At 46.6% G+C, this 21796-nt stretch overlaps 1 protein-coding gene across 1 annotated transcript in view; it reads left to right on the forward strand.

Moving 5' to 3' along the window:
- The first annotated feature begins 215 nt into the window (after positions 1-215).
- Positions 216-21796, forward strand: part of MTCL1 (microtubule crosslinking factor 1) — a 124044-nt gene continuing 102463 nt past the window's right edge. Inside the window, exons 1-3 of the mRNA XM_003800999.1 lie at positions 216-272; positions 702-926; positions 2536-2694. Coding sequence (XP_003801047.1) covers positions 729-926; positions 2536-2694 — 357 coding nt within the window. The 5' untranslated portion in view covers positions 216-272; positions 702-728. The remainder of the gene's footprint in view (positions 273-701; positions 927-2535; positions 2695-21796) is intronic.

Genomic DNA, 21796 nt, shown 5'->3' on the forward strand with positions numbered 1-21796 from the left:
TGCCCACCTGCGATGAACACCACCCTGGCCATGGAGTGGCTGTGGACTGGGAGGGAGTGAGGGCGCCTAGGGATGACTTCTTGGGTTCATTTGTACTAACGGTCTTCTTGTGGGCAGCAAAGGAGAACAGAGGTGTAGGAAATAAAGTATAGTGGGATGGGAAAAAGCAGACCCAGTGTGTATTGGAAAAAATGGAAAAGGTTTCGTTTTTAGACAGAGTCACTTAGTGCTGAGATTTGTGTTGTGAAACAGAATTTTAGGGACATTTGCAGGTATGTTCTGATTCCAGGGCAATGAACAGTTATTATTGCACTAAAGTTTATGTTCTTTCAAGGCTAGAAATGTCTGGAATGTGCCTTAGAGATACAGGATTAGGTCAAGGTTTGTTTTGAATCTAAAGTTTAATTATCTGCAGAGCTGATTGCATTTTTGATTGTGCAAAGAAATACTGTGAGTGGAATAAGTTCTGAAAGCCTGCAGTGTTTTTAGTTTCTGGACCATAAGATCTGAGCAGACATTTGTGATATTATCTCACGTGAGGATGTCCAGAGGCCCCTCTGCCATGTCACACAGGCGCGGCAAGCTGATGGGTAAGCATGTAGGTGTTTAATATTTAGTATTGAGGAGCAGGGGTGGAGGAGAGAGATGCCATCCTTTTGGATATATTTAGTTCATAAATCTGCTCTGTCTGGTTTGTATAGGATGAGTTAGACGAACTCCGTGCTGAGATGGAAGAAATGAGAGACAGTTATTTAGAGGAAGATGTTTACCAGCTGCAGGAACTCCGGCGAGAACTGGACCGTGCTAATAAAAACTGCCGAATCCTGCAGTACCGTCTCCGGAAAGCAGAGCAGAAAAGCCTGAAAGTGGCCGAGACAGGGCAGGTGGACGGCGAGCTTATCCGAAGCCTGGAGCAGGACCTGAAGGTGAGTGAGCGGGGCTGGTGGTGTGCGTGTGCCCAGGAGGCTGCTGTGGATAGGCTGCCCAGACACCACACGCACACTGGTGTTTGTTCCCTGCTCACGTCTGTGTCCACAGATTTCAGCATAAACAGTCTTGGTTTGGTTTATGGCTTATAGAGTATGTTTAGTCCTATGACCTTGATGGCCAGAGTTTTAAATTTGTCATAATAGCAATGTAAATAATCATAGTAATGGATCTATAGTCACCAAGAATTGATATCTGCCAAATAATCTGACAATTACATAGAATTGTGCAGAAACTTCAAAAGATCTGATTTTTAAAAAAAATCTATTGACTATCACTTTAGTTAAGGCCAGTCTTAAAAGTGGGTCATATAACTTAACATTTTTATTGTTATTTAGATTCCTAGGATGCAGAAAACCTAGAAACCTAAAATTCCCATCATCAAATTGAGGCTTATGTAGTGGTGATTTAACTTAAGGAGACACAGGATTGTAACTGATTGTCTAAAGTGTCTTGGTAACCATTGGCAGAAACAGGGATGGGTAAAGAGCTGGCAGGCTTTATACCATTTGCTCCCTCCATGGGCAGCAGAGCTTCCATTATGACCCGATTATCAAATCATTTATCTAGAGATGAATTATGCATCATGTGCTCCTTATTATGGCATCCTTGTGAAATCTCATTTAGCCCTGTAGTCTGATTAACAGGAAAAGAATCTTTGTCATTCTACCAGAGGTATAAACAGGCGTCCTCAAACTACGGCCCCCCAGCCACATGTGGCCAGCCTGCCAGATGTTTTTGCCGCCGCTGCCTGTCATGCTTAGCAGCCCACTCATTCTGGGGCCCACAGTGCAGCCCTCCAACGGTCTGAGGGACAGTGAACTGGCCCCCTGTTTAAAAAGTTTGAGGACCCCTGGAATATAAACCATTAAGAAAGACGTCTTCCAGTGTGATACAGGGAGATTATCTTACAAAGTCTCTTTCTTCATTTGCTTTTAAGAAAGTAGAAATGTTTAACTGCTTTGAACGTTTGGAGCCACGGTGTCTACTTTGAAACTCAACTGCAGGGAACATCTACTGCATACAGAATTATTTTTATTTATATTTTTCAGTAGGCAGGTTCAGAATTGCCTTAGGGAGCAATAATGTTTATTTGTCTGTTATTGTTATTTTTAATTTCTCACTTAAAGCATATGAGCTGGGTAGAATTGGCATCTTAATGGTATTCTGTGAAGGAGAAGGACTATCCAGAGTGGTCTTTTAACCAAAAATTTATTTATTTACTTATTTAGCCAGTCAAATTTAGCAGTGGGGGAGTTGAATACCAACTTTAGTGATGCTAGTAAGTTTTGATAACCCACCACCATCGGGCCAGCCAGAGTGGCCTTTTAGTCTAAATCCTGGTTATGCTCCCCTCATACTATTGATTTCATGTTTTAAACTAATACCTTCCTCCTTTAAAAATAGGTCTGTTAACTATTGCTAGGGTCTTTGCTATTTAGTATAATTTCATATTACTTAATGACTTTGCCTCTGATGTTGTCTGAACTCACCCTCGGCACATAGAACACTTCACATCCTGACAGTTATCTGTTTCGGTCACTGCAGGTGGCCAAAGATGTGTCTGTCAGGTTGCACCATGAACTTGAGACTGTAGAGGAGAAGCGCACTAAAGCTGAAGATGAGAATGAAACTCTCCGACAGCAGATGATTGAAGTGGAAATATCCAAACAGGCCCTCCAGAATGAGCTGGAGAGACTGAAAGAGGTAACCCAGAAATGCGTGGGCATCTCCCTCTTTGATTTACTTGTTAGACACTTGGAAATCCAGGTGACTCACTCTTACTGTGGGCAAAAGCATAGGTAGCAAACCATGGGCTGTTTGTTTGGCTCAGGAACTAGGGATGGTTTCTCTGGCATGGTAAACAAACAAACCCACATGAAATAAACCTCCTAAAAGCAAAGAAGACTACCAAAAGAATAGTGTGTGTTGTTTGCAAAGCCTATCATATTTTCTATTTGGCCCTTTACAGAGAAGGCTTGTTGAGCCCTTGTCTAAAGCTTTTTTTGGTAATGTACACTCAGATGAGTTTACCATTAATTCCGTTGATATGTCCAAATGGGGCCTATCATTACTAGAATACAGAATTAAGCAAAAGCTATTTTCTTGAGAGTTTTCTCTAGTGAGCTGCAAAGTATTTTATGGTTGTCTGTCACAGCTACGAAAATAGATAAAGTATGTATGCTATTTATGTATATTATGTAGGCAATATGATTCAATTATAAGCGCTTTTTTTTCGATTTTAGGTAGTGATTATTCTAACAAAATGGTCTGGGAAATGAATATATACTTTTTTCATTTGTTGACCCCCCTTATGAGATTAAAGCTAAATATTGTCTTGGAATATATCCTGCACAGTGATGAAATTGAAAACCTCTGGCAAGGGCTGCAGTTAACATGGTGGCTAATGCTGGCATATCACCTGTACCTGCCAACAGGCTCACTAGGGGGTCGCTTTTCCTCTGGTTAAGTTACCTGACTGACCCATCAGACCCTGTCCATCTGTCAATCCTTGTCTTTCTGACGCCCGCCCTCCTCACTTGGCTCAGGCCTGGGATGGAGCTGTGCACATGCAGTACAGATCCTGCTCTTAAAGGGTGGACAGGTCAGCCAGGCCCAGGGAGGGCAAAACAGATACATTTCAGCAACGTAGTAGGTGCTGCCTTCTCTGGGCCACCCCTTCCCTCTGTTCACTGCCGCCCTGGCCTCCCTGCACTCCCTGGCTTGCCCTCAGCTGGAATGTTCTTTCCCCAGGTGCTCACTCCGCCTGCGGCTCACTCCCTTAAGCTTTTTCAGGTCTTTGCTGAGATTAACTCAGCCCCACTCCATTCTGCAGGCCACAGAAGTTGTCCCCAGCTCCACCGCCTGGGTCATCCCTATCTCCCTTCCTACCTGACATGTTTTATATCAAGGGTAATCACTGGTATATTGTCACCACTTATCTGAACAAGGTTATGTGTTTTCTTTGTTTGTCTTTCATCCACTCTCTCCCACCCTCACTGATACCCCTCGGGGAATTTGAGCTCCATGGGACAGGAAGAGGGGGTTGTCAGTCTAGTTCACTCTGGGTCCCCTGCACCTGGAGCAGGGCCTGACATACACCAGGGGAGGGAGTGAATGAAAGGAGGCTGGCAGAGGAAGAGGTGAGCTGCTGAGAGCTTGCTGTCCCCATGGGTGGCCCTTGCCCCATAACGCACACTTCCGTTTGCTCCCACAGTGGAGGAATTTGTCCTCTGACTGAGGATCTCTTGCCTCTGTTCTTACAGCTGCCAGCGCTGTGCTCCCTCCTTTCCCTGTGGTCTGAGTTTGGCACGCTGTGATAGAGTGTCTCCAAAGTCTATACATGGGAAAACAGGAACTTGTAGCTAAATGCATTTACGAAATAGTCATCATAGAATTTCACAAAGAGGTGGAGAACGTGTAGAGAATATTTTGTAGATAATTTGTAAACAAAGGTAGATTTAGCTACAAGTTCCTATTTTCTGTGTGTTTGATGACTTCTGGGACATCTTGCAGTTTCTCTTCTCAAAATTTCCAGTTTGAGCCTAACCTGTGGGTATAGAAAACTATTTATAGGCCCTTGAACAACACAGGGCTTAGAAAATCTGAGCATAGCCATGAGCTGTGGTGCATGTCTGTAGTTCCAGCTACTAGGGAGGCCCAGGCAGGAGGCTCACTTGAAGCCAGGAGTTCACAGCCAGCCTGGGCAATGTAGCGAGGGCCCATCTCTAACAGAAATAAAGAAAGAGAGGAACTGCTAATAGCCTGCGGATGACTGGAAGCCTTCCTAATGACATAACATAGTTTGTGCATTTTATGTTCCTTACAAGAAAGTAAGCCAGAGAAAGGAAAATGTTACTGAGGAAATCTTCAGGAAGGGCTCTCTGGCCTCTGTTCTGACCACTGCTCACTTAGTGAAGGTTTATCATCGTCACAGCCTCCATGCTCATCATCTTCACACTGAGCAGGCTGAGGAGAGGAAGGAGGGCGTTGGTTTCAGTGTCTCAGGGTTGCAGAGGCAGAGGAGAATGCGTGGATCAGTGGACCTGTGCAGGTCAAGCCTGTGTTGTTCAAGGGCCAACAGTTAGATGTATATCTTAAAATGTTTTATGAGTGTACATGTTTGTGTGTATAGATAAATATACATATAAAATGTGTACCTTTTTTTAAGCAAGCAGAGATTGTTTTGCAAACATCTAAGCAGATTTGTATAGAACTCAGCATCTCTTTGGAGGAAGTAATGGTTACTGCTGCTCTTGACGTTCAAGAGCAAGGCCAGAGTGAGGCCAGGCTTTTCTAGCGCCTGGTCAGAGTGGGTAAGAGGACAGAAGGTGCAGGGATCAGCCCTCTCTCCAGGGGCTGGAATTCCCCTGAGGAATTGCCCAGTTGGGACAAAATGAATGTTTTACTTCCAGAGTTGCAGACTGTGGGACCAGCTGTATATACACCAAAATTCTACAGGAGTCTCAGGAGGGTTAGATGCTGGTAAATTATACTGGGAGCAGAGAATGATGAAAACTAGTGATGCAAAGTTCAAAGGTGGTGGAAGAAATATTTATTAGAAAATGCCAGGCATTGTCCCTGCAAATGGGTTCCTTTTACAAAAGCCAGAACAAATGCCCATGAGTGGGAGTGGTGATCTGTCCGTCGCAGGCCTTGCTCTTTGTGGCCTACCTCTGATGTTTTATAAGTGCATTCTCAGAAGGGCAGGGGGTGTTCATGTGATGTGTGTGTCTGGGTAATGGAAGTTGTTCCAGGTGCGTACGTACCTCTCAGCCTCAGAGGACGGTGAAAGAGCTGTCTCAGAGCCCCTCTGGAGCTGCCTTCTCTGTTTCAGCTGGCTGATGGAGCCCTCTCATGAGAACCCTTCTTAGGACTTCATACTCTGTGTCCAGAACAAACTCATCACTTTCCTATCTGTGTAAAGGTACCACTGTCCCCACGGCTGATGATGGCAATTATCCTCAAATCTCTTGCTCCCCATCTGCAGTTGCTTGCTGGGTGCCACAGATTCTGCCCTTCTGTGCTCACAGTCAGACATCGCAGAGGTGAACCTTCACGATATGCTAAGTGAAAGAAGCCAGACATCATTTGTGGCTCCCTTGATAGGCTATATCCAGAATAGGTAAATTCATATATTCTTTATTGAGTGAGTCAAAAAAAATTTTTAAATAAAGAAGGCCCGCCAAGGTGGCTCATGCCTATAATCCTATCATTCTGGGAGGCCGAGGAAGGTGGATTGCTTGAGCTCAGGAGTTTGAGACCAGTTTGAACAAGAGCAAGATCCCATCTCTGGAATAGGCAGGTGTTGTGGCAGGTGCCTGTGGTCCCAGCTACTTGGTTGAGGCAAGAGAATCACTTGAGCCCAAGAGTCTGAAGTTGCTGTGAGCTATGATGCCAAGGCACTTTACTAAGGGCGACAAAGTGAGAGTCTGTCTCAAACAAACACGAAAAGTAAATACAGACAGAAAACATATTAGTAGTTTCCAATGGCTGGGGTGAAGGAGACCTGACTGCTTAATGGGCAGGGGGTCTCCTTTTAGGGTCAGGAAACTTTTGGAATTAGATAGAGGTGGTTGGTGGCACACATGGTGCGTGTGCTGTATGCCACTGATTGTATACTAGACAATGGCTAACATTATGTTATATGAGTTTAACTCAATTAAAACATTTTCTTTCTCTCTTCTAGCCATACTTTTATCAGTTTCCCCCCAAATGAATATTTGAGGGCTGGCAGTGTGGGCTGACCACATGCATTGAAGGTCTGCCCTTCTCTGTTCTCTGATTCTGAGTGTGGCTTAGTGCAGCAGCTTTGCCTTGGCCCCTGCTGCTTAATTCTTCAGCATGACACCAGGACTCTTACCACCTGGCCCATCCATACCTCCCTGCTGGGCTTTCCACCTGGGTCTGTAAACCCTGGAGTGAAATGCAGGGGTGGTTCTGCTGGGTGACCTGGCACTGTGCCCTTTGGTCCTCTTTGAATTACTACAGGTGTGTCTTGGAAAAGTCACTTTCGTCATTGATAAAGAGGGCTGGCTTGTCTGGATTTGTCCCTCTGGCTCACTACTGGCTCCTGTGCCTGTTCACACCATGGTTCGTGTCCCCAGACACCCACATACCTCTCCATGTATGCAAAGCTCAAACAGTTTTCACCTTTTTTTCCCACTAGTTATTTCTAGTCCTCAATTCTGTCTAGTACAGTGGTTCTCAACCTGTGGGTTGAGACCCCTTTGTAACAATGAAAATACATCCTACATATCAGATATTTACATTACAATTCATAACAGTAGCAAAATTACAGTTTTGAAGTAGCAACAAAAATCATTTTATGGTTGGGGTCACCACAGCATGAGGAACTGTATTAAAGGGTTGTGGCATTAGGAGACATTAAGAAGGTTGAGAACCACTGGTCTAGTAGTATCTCTCAACAATTGAAAATGGTTAACCTTAGCTTAGTTCTCATTTCTTAAAGATTGTCCAAATACTTCGAAGAATATTTCATTTGACCCAGACTTTTGAGTACCTACTCCATGTTGGACACAAATAATAACTAGACAAGCCAGGTACGCGGCTGAGATGGGTTACGATGACCCTGTTCTCCTGAGTAATACAAGCATCTTGGAATGCTTCAACTCCATTCACTCCTGTCTTTCATGTTTTTAAGTATCATTTTAGTTTTGTTTTTAAAACCTCCCTCCAGTTGACTGATCTAATAGTTAATGCTCATTCAGATTCATTTACAGCCCAGCCAGTTTAGTTACTTGTCACTGCTTCTTGAGTATTACTCTTGCATTCTTTCTCACTTTTTTTGTAAAGAACATAATTATTATTTTATTCATCCATTAAATTTTTCATTTCAGTGAGTTTGCCTATTATGTCCAGAATTTTAAAAACTTTGTTTGTTCTTTTCCCCAGAATTTTCTTCTTTCCTTATCATGTCTATTTCTTCCTTTACATCTTTAAACATCTAAAGTTATAGTCTCTTTCAGGCTGCTGTGTTACCTTGAGTTCTTGGTGTTCCTCATCCCTCTGGTTGCCAGCTCTGCTGGTGCACTGGTGGATTTTATTAGGAGCTCATCTCAGGTCTGCTGAGATGTTCTGCTGGGGAGGCTTTCACCTCGGTCTTTCCCAGAACCCTCAGTCATACTGTCCAATGACACTGTACCGATGGTGACAGTCTGCCGTCAGACCTGAACAAGGCACAGGCCTGGAGTATTTTGTGCCAGCGGTCCCCAACCTTTTTGACACCAGGGACTGTTTTCATGGAAGACAATTTTTCCTTGGAGGTGTGGAGGATGGAGTTCGGGCAATGACACTGTGTGGCCAGTTCTTAACAGGCCACTGACAGTACTGGTCTGCAGCCCCTGGGTTGGAGACTGCAGTTTTACATTACTAAGGAGATGGTTTTCAGCCTCCAGGCCTGACCTGGGCTTATTTCCCACCCCCCCACCCCCGACTAGGTGCACTTCCTCTGAGAGTTGCCTGAGTGTGTGAATCAAAGCCCCTTCTCACAGCCCCAGCTATGAGGACCTGTTTCTGGGTCTGGTAGCTTCAGCCACTGCCCACCCTCAGCCCCTAACACACGCTCTTGTGACAACTGCTCTGCAGCCACTGCCTCATTTCTGACACTTACTTTCAAGTTCAGCCATATGCCAGTTTTTGTTACACAAATGTTGTATCTAGCATTTCTAGCTATGTGTTGGGAAGAGGGCTCGTGGTGGCTCAGCGTGCTGTGTGCCAAAACTGGACATGACCCTTCAGGGATCAGCAGCAGCTCGGGCCTGCAGGCCGGGGGTCGTGGCCCAGCCCACTGCACCTGCCCCATCTCTCTCTGCCCGCTGCTCCCATCTCCCACGGGCGCAGGGCTTCTTTCTGAGCACGGTTCCTGCTGTGTCACATCTACTCACTGTCTTCTCTCTCAGCATCTTTCTGCTTTTTCTCAGCCAGTGAAGATTTCTCTGTGTCATTACATCCAAACTGTCGGGCACCTACGGAGTCGGGAAATGTAGGTGCACAAACAAAGTCAATGGTTTCCTGCTTTTATGGTTCAGTGCAATAAAATGACATTATTCATGTTTCCAACGATCTGGTCCCCCTTATAAGCATCGTTGGGCAGAGTCCTCATGCCAGGGGACCTCTTAGGACACTAGCCAGGTTATGGGTGGCTGCCTTGGGGTCAGGGCCTCACCCTTGGGGCAGCCAGTAGTGGGCTGTGGCCAGTAGGTCTCGTGGCATACAGGCGGCCTTCCAGGCGCTAACTCAGCACACCTTCCAAGGAAGAGAGCAGCTCCTGGTTTCATTTGCTAGTCATGATTTTTGGGGGGGGGGGCAGGGCTGGGGACTGGGGTGAGGAGAGAAATCTGGTGCCCTAAGTGATATCCCAGCTGTGTGGCCTGATCAGTGAATAATGAGGTAAATGGGATGAAGAGTGTGGGGGAAGATTCAGGGGTGTCTGGCTAAGCTTTTCCACAAACAATGAGACCTGATGAAAGTCCAGGATCCGCGTGTGCATGTGTGTTCCTGTGCACACGTGTGTGCAGTGTTGGGACCCGGAAAGGGCAAGGGGCAGCTTCTTGGCCTTGCTTTGTCCAGGTGGGCAGGGGTGCCACCGGGCTGGGGCTGAGCAGAGCCAGGGAACCAGCCCTTGGGTGGGATGCACAGAGTAGCATCCCACAGAGTAGCATGTGGAGGGTCTGGAGCAGGGCAGTAAACACAGGAGGATCTGGCATAAATAGTTTTGAAGCTTACGCTGGAACTGGAACAGTTTTGGTGGCTGAGCAGACAGGAGGTATGTGTTTAGTTAAACAACCAGAAACAGCACTAATGGCTGATTCCCAAGGGTGCTGCTATGGAGGTACCAGTGCATCACAGGCTGTTCTGGCCACATGAACCCATTCCCTGGTCACTGGTCCCCCTCAAAATCAAGGCAAACTCACAGTCAGGGCTTTTGTGAGGCTAGGTGCTCCCTGCAGACCTGGGGCTATATGTCTGGCCAAGTAGGGCACAGGCGAGTTTATTACTTCTGGGACTCAGGAGGTCAGGGGCATGCCGGGTTCCAACTACCTGAAATGCTTCAGTTCCTTAGGTTAGGCCATTTCACACCTGCTGTCAAAGGAGTATGTCAGTACCACTGTGTGAGACTAGCATGCTGGACAAAGAGAAAAGGCGGTGAGGGAGAAGGAGGGAGGCAGAGGAGTGAGCAGCCCCCGCGTGCTCAAGTCGCCAGAGGCTTCTGCTCCAAGGCCAGACCCACGCCGGACCTCAGGGTGCTGGAAGGTCCAGGCATGGCGGTGGCCAGGCCTCTCATCCCACAGTTGTGTGGAGGCCGAGGTCAGGGACGGCGAGGGGTGCAGTGGGGCTCTCCCTGCCAGTCCTCTTCCCTTTCATTACACTGTGGCGCTAATGGCACCTGCCTTGTAGACCTGAAAGGAAGCAACTGATTACTGGGGTCAAAATGTCAGGGAAGAAAGCTCTGGAGCCAGCTTGAGGCAGTGTCCCTCCGAGCAGCCACAGGTGTCTGTGATGTGGGGACCTGAGAGCCGCCAGCAGTGCCTGGTGCTCAGCTTTGGTGGGTAGGCCAAGAGGAGTGACTGTATCTTTGACCCAGTAATGCTTCAATATAAAATTAATTTCTACTTTGTAAGTATTTATTAAGCTTCTTCTTTCAACTCCACTAAGAAAATTACAGGGGGAAGGAGGAGGGTAGGTTTACCTTGGTGGTGGGGGGGGGACTCCAGCCTGCCCTGCCACCTGCCTGGGCCCTTCCTCTGCAGCCCCTTCCCTCCCATCCCACACCTGGGGCCAGGTTGTTCTTTCCTGGGGTTGTTCCCCAGTCCCACTGCTACCTGGTGCTGTCCTGCCCATTCTTTCAAGTTCCCCCGAAATGCCACCTCCTCATTGAAGCCTCCCAAACAAACATTCTCATGTGCTTAAACTAGGACATAGTTATTATGGGAAACATGAAAGATAAAATTGTAGAGATAGAAATTTCCCCTGATTCTAACAACCCAGGGATGTGTCTCCTTTTTCATGTGAAATTGGAAATACCATATTCTTCTGTGTGGTGGAAATGAAGAGCTGAGCCGAGTTGACTTCGCAGATCACCTGGTTTATTGCCACACAGGAGATTCTCTTTTCCCTTGTGGCTCACACTGAGGAGGAAAGATAAGAAGAGAGACTCGACACAGCAGCCGCTCACTGAGTGAGCTCCAAGACTGTGCAAGATGATTGTTCAAGTTCAGTCAGGATAGAAGCCGTGCTCTGTAGGAGGTGAAGTCTCAGGAGAGACCGGCCTGACCAGTGCAGGGGAGGCTGCGAGATGGGCAGGCCCCTGATGCTAGAGGGCAGTGCTGGTGGCCGGTGAGGTTTGGGAGGTGAGCCCAGAGGCTGCCAAGGAAGACCCAGCACAGGCTCTGGGTCTTCAAAGAAGGGGCCAATAGCCCAAGTTCTCCAAGTGTCTTTAGGTTCACCTGTGTTTTGAAGTCCGATGGTTGAGGTCAGAGGCTCATATGTGGGGTCTGTGAGCGGGAAGGGGGATGGTGTCACTAACATAGCGACACACCACCCCCCTGTGGGAGTGTTTGGAGTCATTTCAGAGCTCCTCCACAGGTATATTTCTTATTATTTTTCCATTTCTATAATAATTCACCTTTTTGTTTTCGGTTGCTGTGGATTCACGTGCCATTGTAAGAAATAACACAGAAGTCTCTGCACCCTGTACCCATTTTCTCCCAAAGCAGCATCTTTACCTCTAGTGCAGTGTCACAATCAGGATGCTGACAAGGATTTGGTCCAGATACAGAGTGTTGCCATCACCAGCAGGAGCCCCTGGTCACCCTCATATGGCCATGGCCTGCTTCCCTCCCACCGACCCTGTTCTTCAGTTCTGTACTTTCATCAGTTTCAAGAATGCTCGGTGAACATACAGCATTTTCTCTTTGGGCATTGGCTTTTATCCCTTCGCATCATTCTCTGGTGCTTCATAAAAATCACAGGAGGCCGTTGGTTTGGAAGACGCACCTGCACACGTCTGTTGCCGGCCAGACTAAACGTCAAACTGGGGTCACGGTGCTGAAGCTGAAACTGAAGGGGAGAGAGTAGCTTAATTTCCTAAACGAGCTTGTTTCAGGGGGCGTGATAATGAAGCTCTCTCTGCTTTAATCCTTGCAAAATAAAAATAAAAAGATAACTGGAAGTAACCCGATATTAGCTAATGAGTTATTTCTCTGCTCCATTTCACTATTCCTGCCTTACAAGCGAAAGTGACTTTGAAATGACCCATTTCTTTTAGCCTTTTTCAGTCCTTCTCTGTCTATAAAATCAACCTCATCTGCTCGGCTCCTGGGAACACTTACTCTGTTTCAGGGAATGAAGTGCTGCCCAGTTCTAGAATTATAAGTAAAGCCGATTGAGATCTTTAAATTTGTTGTAATTTTGTCCTTTAGCACTGGAGATTCATCCAGGTCATGAATATCATTTGTATCCTTAGCCTCTTCCTTTTTATTGCTGAGTAGTATCTGTGGTACGATTTAGCCATTCATTGGTTGAAGAACCTCTGGATTGCTTCCATTTGGTGCTCTGTGACACAATGATACGTATTTGGTCTCCTTCCCCGCCCCTTCTCCTGACACACAGTTCCTTATACCCTTGGGATCTTGGAGTGCCACGCATCTTTTTGTGTGTTAATGGAGCTGGGCGGGGGCTGGTTTCCTGAGGAACCAACTTTGTGATTGGTTAACCCTAACCAACCTTGCTGAGGATGGTGGAGGAGGGGGAGGAAGAAGAGAGTAGGTGGGAGGGTTGAGTTGATTGCCAGTGGCCTGTGAGGTAAGCAGTCATGGCTGTGTGATGAAGCCTCTGTGAAGACATCAAAGGACAGGGTCCCGGGTTGCTGAGCCCTGGAGGTGGCCTGCCCTGAGAGGCAGGGAAGCCCAAGGCCCTTCCCATACTTTGCCCAGTGCTTCTCTTCCATCTGGTTATTCCTGACTTTTATCCTTCCATAATAATGGGTAAATACAGAGCATGCCAAAAAATGTATGCATGTTTTCAGTGGCATTGTCTATGTTTTAAAGTTGAATTGAAGGTGCCGTTACTGGTCGAGTGTACACTTTTGGGGAATGATCAATTTTACTTTCAACAAAGTCTGTTAAATAGTCTAAGTAAAGTGTTCCCTTGAGTTCTGTGAGCCATTCTAGCAAACTATCAAAAACGAGGGGGTAGGGTCTGGGGGTGGTTCTAGGAACCTTTGATTTGTCACCAAGTCAGACAGAAGTTGTGGATAACCTGGGCCCCCCACTTACAGTCGGCTTCTGAAGTGGGGGGAGTTGTAAGATTGAGTTTCTAGTCTCTGGGAGCTGACGCTGTCTCTAAGCCCACAATGTTTTGTAAGCACCACGTTGAATTGGAGGACAGCCAGCTGGTGCAGAATTGCCCAGTGTGAGAAGACCCCACACGTTTGGTCATAGAAGTGTTCGCTGTTGAATGTGAGTAGAGAGAGAGAGAAAGCAGTTTGTTTTTCTTGTCTCACAGGCCGTTGCAGATAAAGTTGCCATGAACATTTGCAAGTTTTTGTGGGATGTAAGTTCTCATTTCTCTGGTTTAAATTCCCAGGAATGCAGTTCCTGGGTCCTATGTTAGTTGCATGTTTTTTTTAAGAAAATGACAGACTCTTCCAGAGTGCCGTCCACTCAACATTGCCAGTAATGGATGAGCACTCACGTCCTCTGCGTCCTCTCCAGCATTGCCTGTGGTCATTTCTCATTTTTAGCCTTTATAATAGATGGTATTTTATGGTTTTAGTTCCCATTTCCCTAATGGCTCATGATGTTGGACTTCTTTTCATGTGCTATTTGCCTACTGTAAATTCCTTTTTGGTAAAATATCTCTTCCTATCTTTTGCCCATTTTCTAATTGGATTGCTTGTTTATTGTATTTTTTTAACTATTGAGTTTTGAGAATTATTTGTCTATTTTGGACACCAGTCCTTGGTCAGGCACGTGGTTTGCACGTATTTTCTCCTACTCTGTAGCTTGTCTTTTCATCCCTTTAATAGGATTTTCTCTGGGCAGAAGTTTTTAGTCTTTGATGAATTCTAATTTATGAGTATTTCATTTTATGATATCAGTGTTAAGAGCTCTTTACCTAGCCCTAGATCCCACGTATTTTCTCCTGTGTTTTTTCCTGCCCGTTTTCTTCGTTTATGTTTTACGTGTCAGTCTCTAGGTTGAGGCTCATTTTCTAGCCTGTGGATGTCCATTGGCTGCAGCCCACTGGCGGCTCCCTTTTTTAGTACACGTGGAATCACTTGTACCTTGTTGAAAATCATTTGAGCACATGTGTGAGAGTCTCTTTCCGGTTCTCAGTTCTGTTCCACTGATCTCTGCCAATACTCCCAGCCTTGACTACTTAGCCATATAAATCTTCAAAATGCTTTCTTGCTATGGTGTCCACATTCTGGACCACTCACATCTTTGCTGTGTGGCGTGTGCATGTGTTTCTAGATGTCCCTGCCGCCATCAAGCTCTCAACACATATTTGTTGCATGGATGAAGGTTTTGTCATTTTTTTTTTCATTTGAAAAGAGCCAAAACATTATTTTCAAGTCTTTGGCTGAGGAATTTCTGATTCTGTAAATGATTCCCTCAGGATAGTTGATATAAGCTAGTAATTCTACTCTAGGTCAAGTTTTTTGACAAGGACTCATGAAATCCCCCTGTTTGGTTAGCAATAACTAACCCTGCTTCTGTTGGTCAACTTCCTGCACCTCAGCAGGCTCATGGCTGAGGTCATGCAACACCAGCTTGTCCCATGGAGACCCTGAATGGTCCCTTCCTCTCTACTTATTTCCTGGGAAGCCCCACCCATGGCACTGAGATACTTAGGTAGCCTCCTGGGTGGATAGTGGCACCCTTTGGGACAGCCACATCAGAAGCAAGGATGCTGTGTGAGCCACCCTGGGTTTGCACACTTACCCCAGAGCCAATTATTTCTCCTCTCTTCTACTGAACCTTTCTTGGGTGTCAGGAATCTTTGATAACATGGAGGACAGCATGTTGCCTATAGTATGGAAGCATTAGAATGGAACATCTGATTTTTAGTGAAATGTACACTGCATTCAGGTTGGTTTTCTTGAAAATAATTAAAATACATACAAGACAGCACATAGTTCTGAGTAATTCAGGCCTTCACAAGGCTGCTAAATTTGGGGCATTGTTTGTGCTATGGGAATAAACACTTCTCACAATGCATCTGTGATTCTTGGGGATCTTTTGAATTTATCTGGTATAAATCATGCTATTGATGTAACAGGATTTGGGTCACTTTTATCCTCAGGTGCAGAATCAAGAGTCAGAGAAGCAGAAATGCTTAGAAAATACTCCGTAGTGTCATCTGTTTCCTGAGTGTGCTGTCTTAGTATTTTCCTGACTCAAGTGAGCCATCACATTGAGTGGTATGATTATGAGCTAAATAGGCGGTTTTGTTGGCTTCTTTCCCTCTGGTAATCAGAAATTATTCAGCACTGAAAAGACACCACGTCATATGTGTAGCTCCATACCCAAGCAGAGTGTCTTACTGTGGAGCAGTTAATGAAGCAGCGCTTGAATTTCTGACCTGAGGATGAGCCTCGGAGAGTGGAGAGAACCCAACCTCCCCCCATAGGGCCCTTTTCCTGGAGGTTTATTTGTGCAGGGTGATTAATTCTTTTGCTGAAAGGATGTCTGGGTGGGATGGTTGGGTCCTCATTTGTTCCCTGTCATCCCAGATGCGCTGTCTTGTGAGCTGCAGCAGTTCGGCTGCAACAGGGGAATGTGGGGCGATGCTGGTCGGGCAGCTGGCATCTGAATAAGGACCTAAGACGCTCTGCAGCCTCGGTGCCGGCGTGAGCGGTTGCCCAGACGGCGCAGAGTGTCTTTGTGCAGCACACGGGTGTGTTTACCATTTCCCGCTCCGCGGTAGGGGCAGACCCTGGGCACTTGTTTTCCCATCACATTTGGTTTCATCTCTTCTGGTGGGAGAAGTGCAGCCTGGAGCGGGGGCCAGAGGCAGCGTGTCAGGGCGCAGCTATTCCCTGCAGGACCCCAGACAGCCTGGCAGGAGCGGGGATGAGAAGAGACTCTCCAATGCTTGATCTCCTGTGTTTATTCGTGGGGATTATTAGCAATTTTTCTTCATATTTGTGAGACACAAAAACATTGCTGAAAAATCCTCTGTGTATTACTTTTGCAAATTATAGGAAATGTTAAAATTTAAAGGTGATACAATTTTATGCAACAAGTGCCTGTGTGTTTGGGTTTAATAGCGTGTGCATAGCACACCCTCAGTGACCGATAGCCTCAAGCTTTCCGCTAGAGGAGGGTTGAGGGAACATCCTCTCAGTGATCTGGCTGGCTGAGCCAGTGTAGCAGGTTGGCCACACCAGGCTTTTACTTTTCAATTTTGAAGTAACACAGAGAGTTTATTTCTGAGAGTTCTCAATGTGTAGGAATTTGGGGTTGGGTTTGGATTTATCATCTTTACGTTCCATTGGGGAAAGAGCCATAACATTACTTTGGATTTTTTTTTTGTGAACAAGGTGACTCATGGGGTCACCTAAGCAATGCAGTCTGCCTGTCTTCTAACCCTGTGGGAGTCACCTGTGGGGGTGGCTGGAGGCATCATCTTGGAGGACTCTGTGCAGAGCAGACTTTCTCTCTTGACACTTGGGCTGAACTCTCCTTGTGGTGGGGCTGTTCTGTGCATTGTAGGGGCTGCATGGCATCCTTAGGGAAAGGCGTCTCGGTGGCACCTAGAGACAGACCAGGAGCAGAGAAGTTCAGGCCAGGTTTATTGAAAGGGGATGGTGACCCACCTGGGCAGAGCCAAGATGGCATCTGTGCTAGGGGCATTTAGAGACTCCTTTTATATGGGGCTGTATGGGGTGGGCAAATTCCACAGCTCACCCAGAGGGCCTTGGTGGGTTAGGGTCCTTTGACTGAAATGTCATGGGGGTGGGGGTGGGGCTCACTAGGTCCTCTGTGTTCCTTGTTTCAGGAGGAGGAGTGGGGGGTGGTTCTTATAGGGTCATGTTGACCCCCCAGACACTGTGCCTCTGCCCACTGGATGCTAGCAGCTAGCCTACCCCCACAATTTGTGACAATCAAAAATGTCTCTAGACATTGCCCATTGTCTTGGGGGTGGGGGGAAGTCCCTTCTGCCCTAGAATCCTGCTGGCTGAGAGATGAGCAAACAGGAAGGCTGAGCAGGAGTTTCTCCCCCCCCCCCCCGGCTCCCCTGGGGCTCTAAGGGAAGGGTCCTAGTGTGACCCAGGCGAGCATGTGGTGTTGTAGACACGCCTGGCTGCTGGCGGCAGGGTCGGGTCTTTATCTTGGAGGAACATGACTGTGAGGTGGGGAACCTTAGGAAAACCGCTTGTCTCCCTGCTCACTAGGTCTGGGCTCACGTCCTACCCTGAGGCGTCCCTTTCGGAAGGTCGGGCTGCCCCGAGTTTCCTAACTCTGCTGAGAGCCAGGACTACATGTTCACCTCTGCTCTGGGCTGCTCACAGAACACCCTCAAAGGCGCCTTTAAAATGATGATGGAGCTGTTTGGATCCTTCTCTGCGGGAGGATTAGAGAGCAGTGGTGCTGAGAGCAGGGATTGACAAGCTGCTTCTTGTAGCACTGCTTTTGTTGAGGCAGGGCAAGTGCGTGTGAGCACCTGCAGGGGTGCAGCCCTTTAGCCTGGTGCTGCCCATTCCTGCTGCCCAAGCCACACCCTGGCAATCACTCAGATCCCGGCTGGGGGGAGACACGAGTGTCTGTGGCTTTTAAACCTCCTAGCGATGTCAGGGCAGCAGTGGTGTGTCGGCAGCATCTCTCTAACTGTTGCTAAATATTTTTTGCCCAGGAGAGGTTTGGGAGTGGTTCAGATGAATAAAGTAAAACTAGAAGAGTTCCCCAAACTGGCATTTTGTGAAGGTGAGGCTTTGGATTGACTTGTTTAGACAAAAGACCTCTTTCCATCAAAGCTACGATATGTCATTACCCTGGTGAGTTAGTAAATTCACAGTCACAAGATTTATACTGCTATAACTACAGAAGTTGGAGAGGAAAATAATTATATGGCTTGCTGTCCGTTAATTATAGTTTCTCTGAAACAAAGCTGAGGCCAGATTCTGTCACGTGCACGCGGGGGCCTTAGCCTGATGGGAATCCGCCACTCATCTGTGCACCCCTTTCCTCTCTGCCCTCTCAGGTTTGTCTCCTCTCTGTCCTGTTCCACCGTTCACCTCGAGAGCACACTCTCTTTAGTGGCTGTGAAGGACGGGCGAATTCTGGGCAGCTCTGTCCTTCCAGGCCACTGCTCGTCTAACATGACTTGGAAGTGGCAGACAGGACCTTGCACCAGTGGGTAACACTGTAGGGGACTGAGCAGATACTTTAATTTTTTTTTTTAACCAGAATCCTTTTCCCTTTCTTAAGAGCATGGGGAACTCTGGGGTTATTTGTCTGAAATGGAATTTGTGTGTGTGCAAAATAAACAAGGAAGACAAAGAACTGAATTCCCCCTGCTCCCTGCAACCCCCAGCAGGGTTTTAACCCTGTGTCATATAAACAGTCCGGGTATAGCTGTTAATGGAAAAAAACAAACTTTGTAAAATAATTTCTATAACTACAGGTGTGTACCACTACACTCAGCTAGTTTTTCTATTTTTAATAGACGTAGGATCTCATTCTTGCTCAGGCTGGTCTCTAATTCCTGAGCTCAGGCATCCACCCGCCTCCCTCACCTTCCTCAGAGATGAGAGGATGACTGAAGCAGGTTTTGTAAACAACGAGTGTGGGCTCTGAGTCTCATGTCACATGCAGGGGAGAACTGTGGGCCCTGACAGCTTTCAGACCTGCTCGAGACTTGGAACTACACAGGGCTCACAGCCAACTGCAGGTCAGGCTCTGCTACTAAATCAAGGCCACAGCCCATCTGACCCGTGTGCTGGCTTTCTTGTCTTTGGTTTTGGAGGGCCATGTCAGGACAATAAGTAAAAATTGAGTTTGGTTTGGACAGCCATTAAGCAAATGTTAGAATGTGCTGGCCTAAAAAAATAAATGGTTTTTTTCTCAATTTTCTTATTTATTCTTCAATACTCTTTAAGAAGCAAAAGTTTATTCAATGATTCCATAGGTAATATCATTTCCTTCCAAAAGCATCTGCCCTGGTCTCCTGTTTCCTCACTAGAAAGCCTCCCCTTCCCTGGGTGCTGCTGGGGACACCACCCTGCAGAGCTCAGCAGTCTGTTTCTACTCGCACTTTACATTCACTGGTGCAGTTTTTAAAAGACAGTTTTACCCATTAACTATTTACTAGATGGCAGTATTGTTATTTCAAGAAAGTTACTTGCTATAGGTATTCCAGGCAAGTTACTCTAGATCAGTGTTTTTCAACCTGTTTTATCTCACGGCCCACTTGAACCTATAGTTAAACTTCCATGGCACACTGAAATTATGCTGATCAAAAAAGAGTAAGAAAAGGAATATACTGACTGTGCTTTGAACTTCTTTCAAAAATAATTTAATTAATGATCTTTAAATTTTTTATGGCATACCTGTGATCCTGTCAGAGCACACCCGTATGCGGTGCCACACTGCTACTACCTTATGTACTAATAGTCTAAGGATGTTGCAGACATATTTTTATTCCCAATTTATAGGTAGTAGAAAATGAAAAGAAAGAATAAGTGATTTCTGTCATTATCTGCAAAATTGTTTCTTTATAGTAATTTTAGTTTGAAGCCCTGTGGATTCACAGCATGATTGTTGAGTGGTAATTTTTGATATTTTGAGATGTGTCGACCTATGATTGCAAATAATTCTAAAAACTACCTTGGAGGAGATTTGGAGGTCCGGTTGACCTTACATATGATTAGTAGAGAAAAAAAGGCTTAGCATTTCTCTTGCTTTCAGAATGTAAAGTAAAGCCACTTCTTTTGAGCTTTCTCTCTTTTTTGATTCCTCACAATATATAGTTTTGCCCATGAACTACCTTTCAAAGTCAGGTTAGACCCAGCAAGAGGTTAGACCTAGTGAAAGGTTAGACCTAGTAGGAGGTTAGACCTAGCGGGAGGTTAGACCTAGCCAGAGGTTAGACCTAACCGGAGGTTAGACCTGGCCGGAGGTTAGCCCTGGCCGGAGGTTAGACCTGGCCAGAGGTTAGACCTAATGAGAGTTTAGACCTCGCTGGAGGTTAGACCTAGCAGGAGGTTAGACTTAGCAGGAGGTTAGACCTAGCAAGAGGTTAGACCTAACTGGAGGTTAGACCTAGCCAGAGGTTAGACCTAGTGAGAGGTTAGACCTAGTGGGAGGTTAGACCTAGCCAGAGGTTACACCTGGCCAGAGGTTAGACCCAGAGGGAGGTTAGACCTAGTGAGAGGTTAGACCCAGAGGGAGGTTAGACCTAGTGAGAGGTTAGACCCAGAGGGAGGTTAGACCTAGTGAGAGGTTAGACCCAGAGGGAGGTTAGACCTAGTGAGAGGTTAGACCTAGAGGGAGCATTTCTAAGGACATGCAGCTTTGAGATGTGGAAGGGAGACTCACAGAGTCTTCCTGGATGACTTTCACCCCACGGCATCATGGCACATCCACAGACTGGGCTCAACAGAGTAGAAAACCACAAATTCAAACCTCGAACAGCAGATACTACATAGAAGCGAGTCCACTTAACTCTTAACGGGACATCAAAGAGGTGTCACTTGTTCACCTAGAAATCCCTGAAATGCTGGGAGCTCAGGGGAGAGGACCCAGTTAGGAGCAGGCAGGCGGCTGCTCCACTCGGCAGCACATCCCCCACACAGTGTGAGTGCATGCGTGTGCACAGTGGAGAGAGGCAGTCCAGGAAGGTGTTCTGCTAGAAATAGGAATATGCCTTCCCTTGAAATTTCCTATGCATGTCTGTAGGTAATGGCAGATCCTGCACTGCCTTGGAGGTTTCTCCATGTTAACAAGAATGCATTTTGTGGACACTGGCATCAACATCCCTTACATTCAGAGGAGTCAGAGTAACCCAATGCCTGACAAGTTCAGGGAGAACATCGACGTGGGGAAACAGCACTGTCTGAAGGGAGGTCTGTGTGCAGGAGTGGGAACACAAGGAAGGTCGCCGCAGACACCTACGTTAAGGGGGTGGTAAAGAGGAAATGAGAGCAATGTTTCTTCTCCTGAGGTAACTACTGCTGGTAAAACATGCTAAGGTCTCCTCCAACACATTCTGCTGAGTGAGTTTGCAGGCAAATAACTAACTTAGTGACTGGTTAGGAAGGAAATAGTTGTGTGTTGCACTTTTTACCTTTGCCTGGGTTGTCCTTCTACCATCCAGAGTCAGGTCTTTCCAGCTCTCTTACTCATATGCATTTAAGGCAGGGGTCAAACTACGGCCCATGGGCCACATGCGGCCTACTGGGTGTTTTTCCTGCCACTGCCTGTCCTGCTTAGCAGCCGACTTGCAGTCTGGCCCTCCAACGGTCTGAGGGACAGTGAACTGGCCCCTGTTTAAAAATTTGAGGACCCCTGATTTAGGGAAGCAAGAACCTGATGGAGCATGGAAATCCTTGAGAAACAAGATAATGGTCAAGCATTGGTTTTTTTGTACTTGTTAGCCCTGTGAGACAGGCTCATTGATTCTTTTATCATCCACATGGGAGATGATAAAAGATGACCCTGAGGCCCAAGGAGACTGAGAAACTTAATTTTTAGATCATGCACTTTGAAAGCATGTGGCTGCCAGACTGTGGGCTTCCTCAGGGCAGGGTCTGTGTGGCCTTCATCACACCGAAGGCTGC

This window comes from Otolemur garnettii, unplaced genomic scaffold, assembly GCF_000181295.1.
Source record: "Otolemur garnettii isolate 467f Iridium unplaced genomic scaffold, OtoGar3 scaffold00193, whole genome shotgun sequence".
NCBI classification, from domain to species: Eukaryota; Metazoa; Chordata; class Mammalia; order Primates; family Galagidae; genus Otolemur; species Otolemur garnettii.